The 18,127-nt window shown below is 31.4% G+C and overlaps 2 protein-coding genes across 5 annotated transcripts; both read right to left on the reverse strand.

Annotated features, from left to right (window-relative positions):
- Positions 1-10,628: 10,628 nt before the first annotated feature.
- Positions 10,629-13,375, reverse strand: LOC130943977 (protein MHF1 homolog). 3 transcript variants are annotated; one of them, XM_057872085.1, is made up of 6 exons: positions 13,296-13,375; positions 12,246-12,605; positions 12,051-12,122; positions 11,302-11,382; positions 11,048-11,180; positions 10,629-10,835 (listed from the first exon to the last, which is right to left on the reverse strand). In XM_057872085.1, exons 2-5 carry the CDS (start codon positions 12,379-12,381, stop codon positions 11,062-11,064), a joined length of 408 nt encoding a protein of 135 aa, XP_057728068.1. In that variant the 5' UTR covers positions 12,382-12,605; positions 13,296-13,375; the 3' UTR covers positions 10,629-10,835; positions 11,048-11,061. The 3 variants fall into 3 exon arrangements, with proteins under 3 accessions (XP_057728068.1, XP_057728067.1, XP_057728070.1); XM_057872084.1 differs by having other exon boundaries at positions 10,629-11,180; XM_057872087.1 differs by lacking the exon at positions 10,629-10,835 and having other exon boundaries at positions 11,054-11,218.
- Positions 12,648-17,163, reverse strand: LOC130943976 (rhodanese-like domain-containing protein 8, chloroplastic). 2 transcript variants are annotated; one of them, XM_057872083.1, is made up of 9 exons: positions 16,853-17,163; positions 16,549-16,608; positions 15,776-15,925; positions 15,377-15,539; positions 15,133-15,224; positions 14,421-14,524; positions 13,859-14,131; positions 13,519-13,743; positions 12,648-13,376 (listed from the first exon to the last, which is right to left on the reverse strand). In XM_057872083.1, the coding sequence occupies exons 1-8, from the start codon at positions 17,138-17,140 to the stop codon at positions 13,584-13,586; spliced, it is 1,290 nt and encodes a 429-aa protein (XP_057728066.1). In that variant the 5' UTR covers positions 17,141-17,163; the 3' UTR covers positions 12,648-13,376; positions 13,519-13,583. The 2 variants fall into 2 exon arrangements, with proteins under 2 accessions (XP_057728066.1, XP_057728065.1); XM_057872082.1 differs by having other exon boundaries at positions 12,649-13,376; positions 16,826-17,163.
- Positions 17,164-18,127: the final 964 nt, after the last annotated feature.

Below are 18,127 nucleotides of genomic sequence, written 5' to 3' on the forward strand. Positions count from 1 at the left end.
TGGTTAGTAATTCAGGGTACAGATACTACATAATTTTTATTGATGCAGCAACCTGATATACATGTATATACCTTTTGCACAACAAATCTAAAGCATATCAAGCCTTCTTTCAATTTAAACTGTATTTTTGAAAACAAAACTGGTTGTAAGATTAAGACACTACAAACTGACAATGAAAAAGTGCACACTTCTCAAACCTTTATTAAGACACTGATGTAACATGGCATTGCTCATAGAATGAGCTGTTCTTACGCTTATGAGCAGAATGGAACTGCTGAGCATAAGCATAGGCATATCACAGAAATGGAACTTACCTTTCTCTCTCAAGCCTCAATGCCATTAAGGTTATGGGATGAAGCCTTCCTCATAATAACACATAAGAAACCAGCTTCCTTCATCTGTCAATCACCAAAAATCACCCTCTGAACTAATGAATAAGCAAACCCCAAACTACAAAAGCTCTTAAGTCCTTTGATTGTACATGCTACCCCAATTGAAACACTACCAGCCCCACAAATTTGACTTCAAGACCTTTAAGTGCTTATTCCTTGGCTACTCATCCTTCCACAAAGGCTACAAATGCTTAACTCAAGCTGGCAAAATTCTTATCTCTAGACATGTGTTATTCGATGAAATTGAGTTTCTATTTCCAAAGCTTTTTCCAAACTCCTCACATACCACCTATTCAGTACCACACCAACCTCATATAGTACCAATCCAACTCTATCAACATATCCTACATTTCTTAGTTACCAATTCTGTAGTACAGCAAACTCCACACCAACCTCAGACCATAAACCCAGTCCCCTGTCCCAATTCAGAACCCCAACAGCCGTACTCAACTCCTTTAACCACATCCCTCAATGGTGACCTTGACCCCACCCAAGACCTTAACCCAATGATTTCTCCCAAATCAACACAATACATCCTATACTCCTTCTACCCCCAACATCAACCCTAATCCGTCGCCCATCCTATAGAGCAAATTGTCAATGCTAATAATGTTGATGCATGTTCATTATCTAACAATACAAATATGTGTCCTTCTGCTGCTGTGTTTTCCTCTTGTTTTGATGTAGGGTTAACTGAAAGTTCAAATCATCCACCTCCTGGATGCACCCAGACACACCCTATGATCAGTAGAGCATGTGCTAGGATTTTCAAGCCCAAAGTTTACCATCATAAACTCCAAGAGGCAACTTTTGATCTCACACAAACTAAACCTTTAATTGTGTCTCAAGCACTCAACGCCCCTCATTAGAAGGCAGTTATGGATGAATACTTTAATAAAGCATAAAACCTGGACACTGGTCTCTATCACAGTCATTGTCCAACCGATTGGGTGCAAGTAGGTGTTTAGAGTGAAAAGACAATCAATGACAAGGTACAAAAGTACAAAGTGTGGTTGGTAGCTAAGGGCTTTCACTAGAGAGCAGGGCTGGACTATGATCAGGTTTTCAATCCCGTAGCCAAAGCTGCTACACTTCGAACTGTTATATCTGTTGCCATAACAAGTGGCTGGAAAGTTTGATAGTTCAACTTAAACAACGCATTCCTGAATAGAGATTTGCACGAACAAGTCCATATGGTGCAATCGAAAGGCTATGAATTCCTCAATGGCTAAGAGTTCAAGAAGCATCTAGAGTCAAGTCCATTAGCTAAGTTTTTTTTTTCGATTGTTAGGTTACAAATTTGACCCGAAACGAAGAGAAAAGACACAAAACAAATCTTACATTTCAGTAATATCCCCTTCGACATTGCCATCAAGAATAATGATCAAGAATAGGACATCACCACTAATATAAAAAATGTCCGGAATAAAAGAAAATAGCACCTAACACAAGGTCTAACACCAAATCAAAAAGAAAGTTCTCCCACTAAACACTAGGGCTACAATAACTCTTGCTAAGTTGTCTCTACCTTTTGTTGCATTATTCTGTCTCCAGCATCGTATATAAGGCCACATCTCTATAATCATTGCCACAGTTGCACACGTATATCATTTTGGTGATCATGCGGCTTCTCATTAGCACCTCAAGACTTTGCTACTCTCATTTTATTTATTGACTATTTTTCTCTAATTGTTGATGAATTTGAACTCCTTATGTGAAGCATATTGAATCTTGATATTATTGAAACTTTGTAGAAAAATTTTCACTTTATTTCTTTTAAAATCCAGCCTCCAATAGTTATCACCTTATCCTTTGGCCCATCTCACTAAGACTGCGTCATTGATTTTAAAGACCACCCGCTCTAGAGCTGCACTATACTGCTCCAACAAGAATTGGACAGATGTTTCAATGCACTCCGCTAAAACATTGACTCTAGAATCTGCATCCAAAAACTCAAATAAAAATTTATAGTGATTAGTAGGGGTGGCAATGGGTAGGGTAGGGTAGGGTTTGAAGCCAACCCTAACCCTACCCGCGGGTTGAGATTTTTATATAAACTCAATCCTACTCTACCCGCGGATTGAGAATATCCCAACCCTAATCTTATCCGTTCTCAACCTGCGGGTACCCGACCCTACCCGCAGGTTACAAAAAAGATGCAAAATTATTATATAACTTCATGATAATTTAAAATAGAACTAACTTTTATGTAAAAAAAAAATATTAAATTATCAATTAATGTTCTTCTTTTAGTGGCTAAAAATATTTTACATTTAGTGAGAAGCCTTTGGTTCAACATCTACTTGAAATATATTTTTATATAAATATATAACATATACATAAATAGGGTGTAGGTTAGTCAGATAGGGTTGTGGTTCAACCTGCACCTTACCCGATCCGCACGAGAACCCAACTCGCATCCTACCTTATCCATTGCGGATCGAGTTGACAACCCTACTCAATCAGATAGAATCAGGTTGAATATCCACAGGTAGGATACATGTTGTCACCCTAGTGATTAGTGCTATGCTGAGCTGACATCAATTAGCTCTAACTAATTCAGTATATAAGTAGCTTACTACAGTTTAATTTTTATAACAATAAATAATCACTTCATACTCTTCTCTTAGTTACTCTCTCTAGCTCTCAATTCTCTCTAGCTCTCTTTCTCTCATTCTCAATTCTCACTGATCTCTAATATCTTTAAGTCCCATCATATTTTTTTTCTATTTGCATAATTGCATGCCTATGTTTGATTATTGAACTTTTGAAATAAATCTACTACAAGATAAGACAAAATCTAACAAACACTCATTTTATTAATCAAACTCTTGTCATATCGGAAAAAGATCTTCTCCAATTTTTTTAACAATTGATAGAATTCAGTGTAATCTATCACCTTTGATTCTATGAATGGGATCAGAAATAAATAAGAGAGAGAGCACAATAAATAGTTAGATTGAACACTGAATATCATCCAATTTTTTTTCTCACTGGAGAGGATCCACTCCCTTGTCATATGATGTTACAAGGTTGATTGCTTTATTTCTAATGTATGATTATTGTGCCTTTAAAATTTGATTATTCATTCATGTTCCATACTTTTTGGTTATGTATTTAAACTAGGCTGATTTTCTTATGTTGGAATATTATAGGGTCACTTCTATTTGTACATGACAACTATTTTTGTCGGTCATATTATTACGGACAAATTTTTTAAAATAAATTATATTTTAATATTTGATTTTTATTATAAAATTTTAAAATTTAATAATGTTTAATAATTTTTGTAGTAAATTTTAAAGATTTTATCAAATAAGAGAAAAAAACAGGCAAGATATTTATGTTTTATTTTAGTGTCTTTTGAATAGACGTCTTTCAGTCAGAATACAAAAAAAAAAATAATAATAATAAGTGCCACATTGATAAATAAAATAATGATATCTGAATAAATAGTTTGAAAGGAATAACATTTTGATACTAAGTTTTAGAAATTTTGGTATATTGTTTTCAAAGTCAAGAGAGATAGAGTGAGTGGATAAGAGACAAAAAAAATTCCTCAATTTTAGAGAAAATTTTTTTATTTTAATTACAATGAGATAAAATATTATGTGATATTTTTATTGTCAAATTAATAATATATAATATAATAAAATATGTTTTTTGTTCTTAAGATTTGTATTTTTTTAAAATATTTTTAACGTTTAATTTTATTCAATTTTGTTCCTAATTTTTTTAATTTATTTAATTTTATCCTTAAGATTTTTAATTTGTTTCAAAATTATCCCTAAATTTTTTTAATTTTGTTTCTAATATTTCAGATGGAATTAATATCTAGGGATAATTTTAATATAAATCGAAAATATTAATGACAAAATTAAATACAATTAAATATTAAAAATATATTTTTTTAAAAAGTCACACATTAGAAACAAAAAACATATTTTATTCTATATAATTAATTTTAACATTAACTGTAATGAAAAAATATTATGTGATATATTTTAAATTTTAAATTAAAATTAATAATTAATAGTAATATATAAAAAAATAGAATGAATAAAAAAAAGAGAGATATAATAAGAAAAAAGAGAAATGAAAAATCTTTTTAATTTTAGAAAAAATATTTTAATTTAATGATAATAAAAAATTTTATGTACTATATTTTTATTATAAAATTAATAATATATAATAGATAATGAATATACATGAATATATTATTAATTGACATTATTTAAAAAAAAAAGAAAAACCATAAATTAATTACTAATTAGCGATTTTAATGAGGTTGGCTAGCTCGATAATTGGTGACTTGCGGTTTCGGGCAGTGAAATAATTTATGAAGCGTTTGTGGATGGCATGAACTTTGAGAACTGTGACTTGTGAGGATGAACTGAAGGTTGAGGAATGATGAAAGAAAATTGGAAATTGGACCACTATTTTGGGGAAAAGAATTCTCTCAAGTTTATATCAATAAAAACTTTTTTTTTACATATTTTTTTTGTTACACTTAAATTTTACATGTTATGATATTCACTTTATAAATTCCATTGGGAAAAAAAAATAGTGATTCTTTCTGTTAGTTGCTACCACCAATATTTGATAAGATAATCATCATAATAATTAATGTCGGTGTCTCTTTGACATCAACAGATTAAAAGGTTATTAAAATAAAGTATGATTATTGATAATGTAACATTTTAAAAGTATTTATAAATATTTTTTTCAATATAATATAAAATAAGATAATAAATATTAATATATTAACATCTTTAAACATAATTGATTTAAGGGTGTTTCTTAAGATGATCTAATTAGAGACAAAGATTACTTCTTAAGGAATTTATTTTTAATCATGATTCATTTAAAGAGTTTATACATTAAGTCCTTAAGTTAATATCACAGCAAAATTTAATCTATATAATTTACAAATAATTTTTTAATCTCTTCTATAATTTAATCTATATTTACAAAAATTATCCTAATTTATCTTTTAGTGTTAGATTTTAAGTTTAATTTATACAGTTATTTAATCATATCCATTCGTTTAAATAGTCATTCACACATTAATTTGTTAAAAATAACTAATTTTGTTATATAATATTATATTTACAAATATTTTTTACATTATTATTAGTATATTAAAATTAAATTTATTATTGTTTTCAACTACTTAATTATTTCATTAATTTAAAAAATACTAAAACAGATTAATAGTAACAAAAGTGAAATTCAGGATGAGATAGAGATGGTGAAAAAATTGAAGCACATAAAGCCAAACTAGATTGGATGGCTCCTTGGAATCTAAGTATGTAACCTAACCTAACCTAAGTCTGAAGTTTGAAGTGGGTGAAGTGTGTAGTTATTATTATTATTGCTGAAAGTAAAAGAGTTGGACAGTTGAAAGCAGAAGGGTTTCGAGATACACATTACACAGTGCACTTTATTATTACTGTTGAAACCGGAATCACAAAGACTTCACTTTTTAGTGGATCATGAAACTTCTTCTCTCTCTCTCTCTCACTCTTTCATTAGTGGACCCCTACCTCATTGTTGAAATTGAATTCTTCAACCCTTAACAAACCATTCATTTTTGTCATTTTATCCATACCATTAAATGTCTTTTTTTTTTTTTTTTTTTACAATTGTGTCTTGATAAAGTTTAATATGTCCTTACGATAATCTATTTTATTTAACTAGAATTTAGGTTTAAGGAAGCTTCGTAAATCGTAATTATATTTGGGTTTATTCAAAGTTTGTCATGAATTTTACTATTGATAGACAATCTAACTAATTAAAAATTGGTTTTATTATTATTGAATTTCTTGTTTATTTTTTATTTTTTAATCCATAAAAATTTAATTTGTTAAAGATAGAAAAAAAATTAAATATGGAAGCTAACACTTATTTGTGTCATTTGAACTTTTTCATAATAAATATAATTATTTTAACTGAATAATTGTTAAGAGTTTTTATATTACAACTCTATTTAATCCTTAAAATGATTTGATTTCAAAACTCATTAAGGCTATGTTTGGTTAGAAGGAAAGAAATAGAGAGAAAAAAAATAGAAAGGAAAGAAAAGAAAGGAAAGAAATTGAGTGAATTTTTATTTTCTTTAGATGTGTTTTGATGAAAGGAAAATAAGAAGGAAAGAAATGATATAAAAAGACAATTTTACCCTTATATTATAAAATATATTGAAAAAAGTAAAAGGGTAATATTAGAAGTAGAGATAGATAAATAGTTTTTTCTCCATTTTCTCTCCATCATTAGAGAGAAAAAAAATTGGTGGGTCCCACTAATATTTTTCCATTCATTTTCTTTCCTCTCCCATTTCTCTCCTCAACCAAACAAAGAAAAATAACTATTTTTCTTCTAATTTCTTTCCCTTCCTTTTCTTTTCTCCCATTTTCACCTCAAACAAACACACCATAAGAGAATAATATAGTAGTTGGATTTTGTAAGAGTCGACACCCACTAACAGAATTAAGATCTTTTAAAATAAAAAAATGAATTATTCTTAAATTAAGATAATAAGACACATATTTTATAAAAAATATAAAATTAACAATAATTAATCCTTCACTTTTTATTAATTTTTTCGCTCTAGATGATCTAAACTAACAAAGGAGACATGATTATAAATTGTCATATTAGCAAGGGTAAGATATTATTCTTATTTTTTCATAATCATTTGTTTTAACGTTTGCATTATTTTAATTCTGAATCTAGAGAATCTTATGATTAATAACAAATCACAAACAACTTGGCTAGAAGTGAAGTGAGGAATCTCTTGAACAGACATGCATGTGAGACACTGGCCAGAATGTTTAAAATCTGATCAAATTTTCAGTGATGACGATTGAGAAGTGAGAACTGGTAAACGTTTTCAAACTGAAACCAAAGCATTCATCATCAGCCTTTTTGAGCTTATACATTGGCTCTGCTGAGTACTGATCATATTATATTCTAAAAAATTGCATAATAATAATAATATTTTGAGTAATGCTCCAAATAAGTTCCTAACAAATTTTAGTTGGATATTTAGTTTTTAACAAATTTTAGTCACTAAATTACTTCTTAAGCTTTTATTTTATTAAACAAATTAATTCACACATCAAATTATTTGTCTATATAAAAAGATTGATATGAGAATTTAAAAATTTTTAAAAATTATTCTGTTTGTATTAATTAATAAGAATAGAAATTAATTTGTCTAATTTTTTTATAAAAGTTTGACGAAAATAAAAGATTAAAAACTGATTTAGTAATTTAAATTTGTTAAAAACTAAATTGATAGACTACAAGTTTTTAAGAACAGATTTGGTATATTATTTTAAGATTACATTATTAGCCTTTTACATTTTACATTTTACATTTTCCTTCATCATTACTAAAAAATGAAATAAAACATATACTACTATAATTCAATGTCATTGTCGCTATTGGTGTCTATCCGTAGATAATATATTATTATAGGTTGAGTCTATAACTTTTTATTAAAAAAAATATATGGAATATGAATTATAAGACTTATATTATATAAAGTAAATTTTATATGTTTATATAGAATTTAAAATAGATAGTTATTTAAGTTCTTCATAGATGTTAGGCTTAAACACTATATAACTACACTTTTATAAACAATTTGACCAACAAGCATCTAATACAAGTTTGTGTGACCTACTAAAAGTACATGAGCTTCACAAACTTATATTAGAGGATTATTAATGGTAGTGATTGTCAATTATAATTTTGTATAAAAAAAAATGAATCACAAATATAAAACCCATTTGGAACCACTTGAAGAGTTGGAGTTCATGCATCATCCATTCAAATAGGGATAACAATTTACAAAAGAAGAAAGTGCCAAAAGTGAACAGTGTTATATTTTTCTGTATGATATTCATCATCACACTGTTTTATTAGTGATGAAGCAGCCAGACATGCTTTTTCCATGTGTCTGTCTCACACTGTCCCTTCTAAGGTTGAGTGTATCAGAATGAATGCAGTGTTCAAATTTCAAGATTCTTATTCAGACATTGAGCTGCGCGCAATGCCAAAAATAGGACCATGAAAATTTTTTTCCCGCCATTTGTATATTGGATTAATAGAAACTTCCACCACGTGTGAAAACGGTCGTTTTAGTGTATAATTCTTTCGGTTATAAAATTTATCTTTTTTCATAATTATTTGCACATTAATTATTTATTTGAATAATTAAATAATATTAAAGGTAATTTAATAAGGAATGATTCTACTATAATACAATTTAATAATTTTTATTATTTAACGTTTCTCAATTTTTTAATTTACAGAAACAGATTAAACAGTTATTTAATTCCTCAGATGCTTTGCAACTTTTTCATGTCTCCTATTACCCTTTAATTGTGAATTATAGTTTCAAAACAATTATTTTACATAGTCATATTCAAAACTCAATGTATTTTTTAATACAACTTATAGTGAAAGCACTAAACAGTGCCATTAATATCATTTATACCAAGAATGTTAAGAGGCAGCAATTTTAATATTTTGTAATCATAATAGTATTTTTAATGGTGTGAAATTATATCCAATGATAAAAAATCACTCCCTCTTCTTTTAATGGTTAAGTACTAGCCAAAAAACACTAAGGTAGCGTTTGTTTTGAGGTATTGAGACAGAGACTGAGAGACTGAGACTCAGTATTGTATTTGTTAGTTCAGAGACTGGTACTAAAATTTCTGTCTCTGTCTTTAAAATTTCAGTATTTCAGTACCTCCAAAAAGTAGGGACACAGGGGACTGAAATTTTTAGAGATGAAGACTGAAACTTTAATAACATTTTATACCTAAAATATTTTCATTTCAATTAATTAATTCCAATTTTACCCTTTGTGAAAATTAAATTAGAGTTTCATTCTTATTTCAATTCCTGTCTCCTATTTTGCACCAAATAGAATACTGAGATTTATTTCAATCCCTGTTTCTTAGTCTCTGTCTCTCAGTCTCAGTCTTTCCGTCTCTGTCTCTCCACCAAACGCTACCTAAAGTTGTTAGCCTCCTAGACTTTTCCCATTTATATTAGAGATTATTTACCTTTTTGCTAATATTACACATTGTTATCTAACCTTAAAACAGCTGGTATAGTTTAACCTAAATGATGTGTATATTCTTAATTAGTATAAGAGTAAAATCCAACACAATTTTTTCTCTTATTTTCTCAAACAATCAAACAAAATGTCCAAAATTCACTATTTTCCGCTTCCACATTTTTTCGTTCATTCTTTCCATTAAACCAAACAACGAGTAAATGAAAGGAGCTAGATTAGTACATTTGCATTAAGAAAAATATCAACAAAATGGAGACACACGGGAAAGCTCCATTAGACAAACATGTCTTCCACCATCCAAAAAGTGTTTCACAGGCTATTGCATCAGTTTAACAATCTATGTCATTTTTAAAAAGAAGCAAAAAGAAATAATGATTATGTGATAAGTGGTTGTGCTTAAGGTTCTGTATAGCATACGGCATCGTATGTTTTGGATGAAAAGAGAAAAGTGAAGCAGGAAAGCACATTGGAATAAGGGGAAAAAAATAAAGAGGATGAAGGTATTATTCATAGGGTAACATTTTTCTCCATCATTCTCTTCTTGGGTGGAAAGGAAGGAATCTCCTTTCTTTGGCTACTCGCAACATAGATACAATTTAGTTAACAACAATGTTAAATTCTCCTTATACATCCTCCTAATTCTTCTCCTAATTTCTAAACAAAAAAGACTTGTGCTTATTTTCTTTGTTTAAAAGTTAGGAGGAAGATTAGGAATATGCTTATATATGCATATCAATATTAACATCACTCTGTATTTAATGACCTTCATGTCCTTCCTTTTTCTATTTGATGATACTAAACAAGGAGATAAATCTTGACCTTTTTCTTATGTCTCGGTTGTATTTCTTTCTTTTACTCTTCCTTCATATATTATTATTATTACCAACCAGGCCCTAGCCACATATTTTGAAGCATCTTGTAGAAGGTTATTCTGTCTACCTAACACGGATGTGATGATACTATCAACTAATTTTATATTGGTAATAACTTTAATGCATCAAGCTAAACTAGGTTCACCATGAATCAAGATAATGTGATGGTGTAGAATTAGAAGTTATTATATATAATATATATGCTAAGATCTATACCATTAATTTACTTTAATGCATGATACACCAAGTTTATCTTTGTGCATCATTGCATTGTCCTTATATGCAATTGTCAGTGTCAGTTAAAAGCACCAAAAAATTTAGACGTACACTAAGTTTCCAGGAAAAATCTTAGTAGTGTTTATGCAATCGAATCTTAAGCTCATTAAGTACATTGCCTACTACCAAGGAGAGGCTATATACCTTTTACAAAGTGGTTAATATGATGATGTTCTAGCCTTCTAGAGCATCCACTTCCTGCAGAAATATCAAAAGTGAAACTTGTAGATTCCATTGTACTAATAGAAGTACAAGAGCATGAAGATGAAAGAGGAAAAGGGTAAGAAAAGGAGAGGGAGGAAGAAAAAGCAGCTATGTTCTTGTACTAACACAAGAACAGAGTTATGCAGAATTTGGGGCCAAAATTTACAAAAAGAATATCAAATATATTCATGGTACTATATATTTACTTCAGACATGTGCATTAGATGGGTGTTTTGTCATTCTTCCTGGTCTCTTTCGTTCTTTTCCTTTCAGATGCGTTGGCCTTTAAATCATTGGAGAAACTCCTCAAATAGCTAGAGATATGTTCATTTCGGTGAGCTGAATGAAACCAAAATATATGAGATTAAAGAATACAGCTGCAAACAAAAACAGTTTTTTGTGTTTTAGAAAAAGAACAAGTCAACCACCCAGAAAACCAGTCACAGATGATGAAACTCACCAGAAAGTATGACATCTTCCATGTTCACACATTTACGATTGGCATGCCGTGCGAATATCTGAAGATCCTTGGCCAGCCCCTCTGCTCATAAAACATATTAGCTTAATTCATTAATTGAAGTGAGCGTTGCTAGACAGTTATTAGCTGAAATATTAAAATATTGAATGTCCTTGAACTATAAGATCTCAAAAAGCAAATAAAAAAATTGATAATTGAGGCTTCTACCCACCTAATAATGTGAATTATTTTATTTGTAATGAACTAAAAGAAACTTTCCTCACCTCAGTACTCTTTGTTGTATATTTACGGACACTCCTGATATTCTGTTATTCTAAGTATCTGACGGTAATGCTATCCTATGATATAAAGTAGTTATTAAAAGGGTTAAACTGCTATTAACAACAACAACAACAACAACAACAACAACAACATTATACTTAGTGGTTGAGTCTTGCATCCATCTCAATTTAGTAAGAAAAGTGGGTTAAGCTTTTAGATTAAAAATTTTTTGATATTAAAAACTTGAATAAGTCAATCATGCTGAGACAAAATCAGATGATTTTAAGATTCAAATCAGGTTACATTTCATGTTTTATGTAAATCTCTCGACCTTGCATACAACTGAATAACCGTGAAATTTGTAAAGCGACGGTGCATATATATCTAACTAAAGGTAAGACGTAGCAACAGAAATTGGTTATAAACCGCTAAAACAAAATCGGTTAAGGAAAAAACTGATAAAAGGTTACCTGTAAACTTAAATGCCAAATCAGCGACGCAAGAGACTACGACTTTCGATATTTCCATGCCACTCTTACGTGCTGCGATGCAAAGTTTGGGAATCATTACGATCTCAAACTTTCCGTTTCAACTGTTGAAAATTTGTTGAAACAAAGTAACAGTGGTGCAATTGAAGTGCTTGGAAACTGAATTGAAGGTTTTACCTTCGGATTCGGCGATGGAGATTGCGGAGAGTCTGAACCTATCGCGCAAGAGCCTCGCTTCGGAGTCATGTTCTTCTTGTTCTTCTCCTCTTTCGATTTCGCTGCTGCTACCACACACTACGCGATCCGTTGCCATTTGCTTCTATTTTCGGATTCTCTTTCTATTGTGGCGCTCTTTTGTTTTGGAATGGAGGGAAATGAAAATAGTGTCTCTGCCTAAGAGAAAGGGTACTGAGGCACCGAGCTTCTGTTTAAACCATGGGCCTGATTATTGGGCCTCAAACTAATGAAAGTTAATCGGTCCAAAGCAATTCGAGGATTCGGCCCATAAAATGTTCACTTGATTCTACAATTTTTCCCCTGCAAACAATGCTATAAACTAAGAAGAAAAAGTAATAAATAAATTGATACTGTAAACCAGCCTGAGTTCATGGAGTAATTACTCCTGTCTGTTTAAATAATTATTAGAGATTCAAATCTTACCTTATATATGTAACAACCTATTAACAAATGACAGACCATTTTCTATCCTCAAATTAATTTCTAGTGTTTCAAGTTAATGTTTAGGAATTGAGAAATTATCTTTTCTAGAGTAATACTAAGATCCTTTTATATCACAGTGGTTCATTTAATTTTCCATCTAAATAGGACGTAAGAAGCGACCAACGCATATTGATACGATAGTGTACTAGCATGTTGATCGTCGTAGGATTTAGGGTTTAGGTTTTCATTTTTATTTTCTATAATTACTTTCTGTAAATGAAGTATAGTTTTATTTTCATTACAAATGAAAATAACCCAGAAAATGGTTTAGTGTGGGGGGATGTAAAACTGTCCAACGCTAAAAAAGATCGCACAACGAATTGGAAACTTTGTAAAGACTAACTTGACTGAGCAAAAATAGAGCACGTTTACATAAACAAAATTCCGTTGAATACTTTTTTTTTCCTCAAAGTTAGGAGTGTAACTCGAATTTGAGACCTCTAGGTGAGGAGGTGAGACTATGTCATTTGAGCTATAACTCGTTGGCAAATTCTATTAAATACTTACATGGTTAAATTTCAATAATGTTACAACATTAGCTTACTGCAGTATGGCTTTTCACTGCACGCTTCATAAACAGTTACAATCCTGTAAGAAGAGAAAAATAAAAGAGATAAAACAGATAAATACACATAATATATTGACTGGTTTAACTTGCGTTGTTCCTACTAGATTACCAAATTAAATAAGAATAAAGAGAAACTAGATAGAAGTGCAGAGAAATCCTCACCAGATAACTGGCCTTATGAAATTATATGATGGCATGCTGCTGTGGTTAATAAAAAAAATGTCTATTCAAGCTGAAATTTTCATGCTGTGTTGCAAATCCATATCGCGATAGATGTGCCACTTTTTGTATCTCGAATCTCCGATTAGAACAGGTCTAAGCCGCGGGGCAGTAGTGCAACTCAAACAACAACATCCCCTTAGGTCCTTTACACATTGACTGCAGCATCTGCAACAGAAAAGGTTAAAATTGAACATGGATGAGTTGTATTTTGAATTGAGCGTAAAACATAAACAACCAAAGGAAAATGGCAGGCTCATGCTGTGTTAAAGAGGAGTCTTACAAAAACAGCAAATTACAGTCAAGATTTGCACAATTCCTATGTCTCAATTCGCTGACTTCTGAACTACATAGGTAGCATTTTGCAAACTTATCAACTCCCGAAAATTGGGTCATGTCTGCTTCAGTTGTGGCCTGGGGATAGTACACAGACGGAGGGAGAGAGAGACGAGAGTCAAATACAAATAAGTTTCCTACCCATTTTGCAGGACCTTCATTCTTTAAATAGTGAGAAACACCTCCTTTCAAGGTATACAAATTCTGAAATCCTTGCTGCCTGCAAAATAGCATCAAACCAAAAGGCCGAAATTAGCATGAAAAGATGGGGAAACAATGATGAAATATCAATTTCGTAAGTAAAATTGTTTTCCTAATCCAAAGGAGATATAGAAGGCAGGGCTCACATACTATTACTAGTATAAAGAGGTAGAATTGTATGAAGAGGGATACCAAAGCGGAAGAATTGTTCCACACACAAAAAAAAGGCGGAAAAATTGTGCGTATAAAAGGTTAAAAATATTGAAAAAGAAGCACATTAAGAATAGAAACTATGAAATAATAATTACCTTAGTATTGTAGAATATACATCACAGCGAATCCCTCCAGTGCAATACATCAATATGTTTGTGTTTTCTTTATCTATATTTGATAAAGGATCTGATGCAGAGATCTGAAAGAGGCATATGAAAGTGTATTACATTAATACGTATCAATGGACAGATAGATATAGAAACCTTAAGTTTTACCAGTGCTTCATAAGATACCAACTGGTTAAGCTACCTTAGATACATTTCCCAGCATTTATATACTGCCCTCAACTGTTTATTACACAGGATGTAGAGCTAAAATTCAACTCAGTAGTTAGTACAACATAGATCAGTCCGACAACGGTTATGGGGCAATTTTTTATTTATGAACCTGAACCTATGAGACTGAAAAAGGTTGTCAATTAAGAGAGGGTGGTAATATTTGTCCTATAATGTTTTATATTCATTTAATATTTCCATCATGTTTTGAACATTACATTGATGTTGATTCAGTGAGGTGAATGTACCTCAATCCCTATCGTATTTGTGAGTGATTCTAATCCAGTTCTAATCAAATCACAAACTCTTAGCACAAAAAGATTTTATGAATTTGAACTATGCTAGATAAAGTTTAGGAAAGAAAAATTATATTATTTCTCTGATTAATGAATAAAAAACTCTTATACCATGATAACATATCAATACTAAATCATTGACATTAGGTGATTAAGACATCAAATAATGATCCTACCTCTTGTTGAGACATACCAAATGAAGTACTCCTAAAGCAGTCCACATTAGGTCGTTGGGCCCCATTAAAATGTCCAATATCCCACTCATAACCTGATTAACAGCACTAATTTATTCATCCTCAAAACTATAACCATAAAAACTATAAATATTTCAGATAGTATGTAAAGAATGGCAAATACAGGTAGTTAAAAATTCCAATGAGAAATAGAGGTATACTCATCAAAGTGCTGTAGAACCCGTACCATTTCTTACATCCAATAGAATGTAATTCCTCTTTAGATATTCTTTTGATGTAAGATCATTTTTATTGGTTGGTTCCAATCTATTTCTCCATTCTGAAGGTTCTAAAGGTATTGCCCGCATTGAAGGATCAAGCAGAGGAAGATGTGATACGCCACCTTCAACCTGTAAACAAATGAGAAGTCATAAGTTGATAGTATTGTTTTAAAACCACTGCCACCTAACTCATCCCAAACATAGGGACACTTGGGGTAGAGAAGCATACAGAGTTGTTTTAAAGCTTCAACATAGGGAAACCCCAAGTAGATGAGATTTCAAAACAATAATAAGATGAAAAAGAAAAAGCAATGATACTTCAATTTTGGAAAGGCATGTCCATTTTGTGACATATATCCCCTTACCTGTACTAATGAGGGCTTATACCGCAACTTCAATTTTGGAAAGGCATGTCCATTTTGTGATGGAGATATCTGAACCAGGATATCTGAAAACCTCTTATCCTCTCTCAACCAGTTGACATATTTCAGTGCATCTTTTGATGGTCCACTAAACTGTAATCATATTACATCAGTGGAATTGAATGACATACTCAGACTCTGTTACACTGAAGGAAGCCTAATGGCTACTGTGTAAACACTGAAATAAGCCAACTAAATTTTTATGGTGCAACGTAGTTAGAACCGTGGCATGTATTTTCAATCAATAAAATAGCTCAAACAATTGTATGAAAAGAGATAGACCCAAAATGTGGTAAAGCTCCACTTTCAAAAGGGGCACCAAAAGTTCATTGATGAGGAAACAAAAAGAAAAGAGTAATATCCCAAATCACTTCCCAAGAAAATTTTAGTCGAACAATTTAATCCTCAACAAATTTTAATCACCAAATCAGTCGTTAACTTTTTATTTTGTTAGAGAAATCAATCCTTACCTCAAATTTTGGTAAGAAGTTACACAAATCAGTCTCTAGTGTTATTCAATAAAGACATACAGTCCCTAAAAACTTTTTAAATCCTCATATCAATCCCTCGGTCCCTCCATATAGACGAATAAAGCCCCGCTTTCAAAAGAGGCAGCCAAAGTTCATTGGTGAGGAAACAAAAAGAAAAATTTAACCCTTGGAAGAAATTAGTAAGCACAGAGCAGCATTTGTGTAAAATAAAGCATTAAAACTAACCTGCGCATTAATCCCTTGTTCATTCAAATAAACTCTTCCATTGATGTCAAGATTGAGACCCTGTCAACAGACTTACAATGAATTTTGGGACTAAAACTAAACAACTTGAAATTTAATGCTGCGTTCCCCATCATTATTAACCAATACATTGCGTATCGTGCTGCTAATCATTATTCTACATTATCTATGTTCCAATTTAAGAGAAAACTAAAGCTGTTTAAACAATGTAAGAGAAAAACGATAGTAACAATAAGAAGAAAAGGAAATGAAATGGAACCTCCAAGAACGAAAGGTGTTTAGTGACCTCAGCTTGAGGATCTTTGATAAACACAAAATGGTAGAAATTGACAACCACGAAATCAGAATCATCATAATCATCCCTTGAAGGTTGTGCAGCAGCGCGTAGCGCGTGGCACGGAGGAGGCACCAACAGCTTGCGATAAGTAAGAGAGAGAGTTGAAAAGGTGTGGCATTTGAAGAGATGGTTTGGGAATTGTTGGAAGAAAAGAGTGTGTGTGGAGTGAAAAGAAGGAGCAATTGTGGGAGCAAGAGCTAGTGCGACTGCACCGGCGTAAGAGCTCAACCACCCCATCCTTCTTTTCCGGCGCAATTGAGGCTAATTGAGTAATTGGACTATTTCTAGTTAACAGTTAACACTATAAGAAAGTTCCGTTCACATAATGAGATAATACTTAATTTGGTCCCTGAACTTACACGCGAGTCTCAATTTAGTCCCTGAAATTTCAATTGCCTCTATTTAGTCCCCAAACTTTGTGAACATAACTCATGTTAGTCCTTGAAACAATTTTCAACGTACAAACGTTAACGCAACACTGCCATGACAACTGGATGCCGCACTAAACTTTGTAAAATGATGTCATTTTAATTTTGGCACTCAAATAACCCAAAAACAACATCCTAAATGGTGTTTATTAAAATTTTATCTAACAAAATAAGTAACAAGATGCCGTTTTTTAGCTATTTAAATGTCAAAACCAAAATTACATCATTTTATAAGTTTTAACGTGACATCTCATAGTCTATAACAGCGCTCTATTAACTTTTTTATACTAAAAATGGTCTCAGGGACTAATATGAGTCACGTTTATAAATTTCGGGGACTAAATAGAGGCAATTGAAACCTCGGGGACTAAATTGAGACTCACACGTAAGTTTAGGGACTAAATTGAGTATTATCTCTTCACATAATAGTTCGTTAACCAATTTTGGATAAGACGTAAATGTCCTTAGGTCATGTTTTAGACTTTTAGGTTATTCACCGAGTTAATAGTCAAAATCGTTCCTAAAAGATACCTCGATTTTTATTTCAGTTTCTGAAAGATAAAGTTAATCAAAATAGTCCTTGAAAGATATGTGAGTTAATCATGTTTGTCCTTCCGTCATCTCCTTCGCTGAGTTAGCTAACGTTTACTGACGTGTGACGTTAACTGCCACCGTAGCGAACACCTACGTGTGCCCTGTTATTGCTGATAAGGTAACTATGTTAAAATAGTTCAAATCAGTCCCTTAATATTTGAACCATAATCCTAAATTCGACAATAAATAAGTCGTGTTTAGA

This window comes from Arachis stenosperma, chromosome 8 (genome assembly GCF_014773155.1).
Source record: "Arachis stenosperma cultivar V10309 chromosome 8, arast.V10309.gnm1.PFL2, whole genome shotgun sequence".
NCBI lineage: Eukaryota > Viridiplantae > Streptophyta > Magnoliopsida > Fabales > Fabaceae > Arachis > Arachis stenosperma.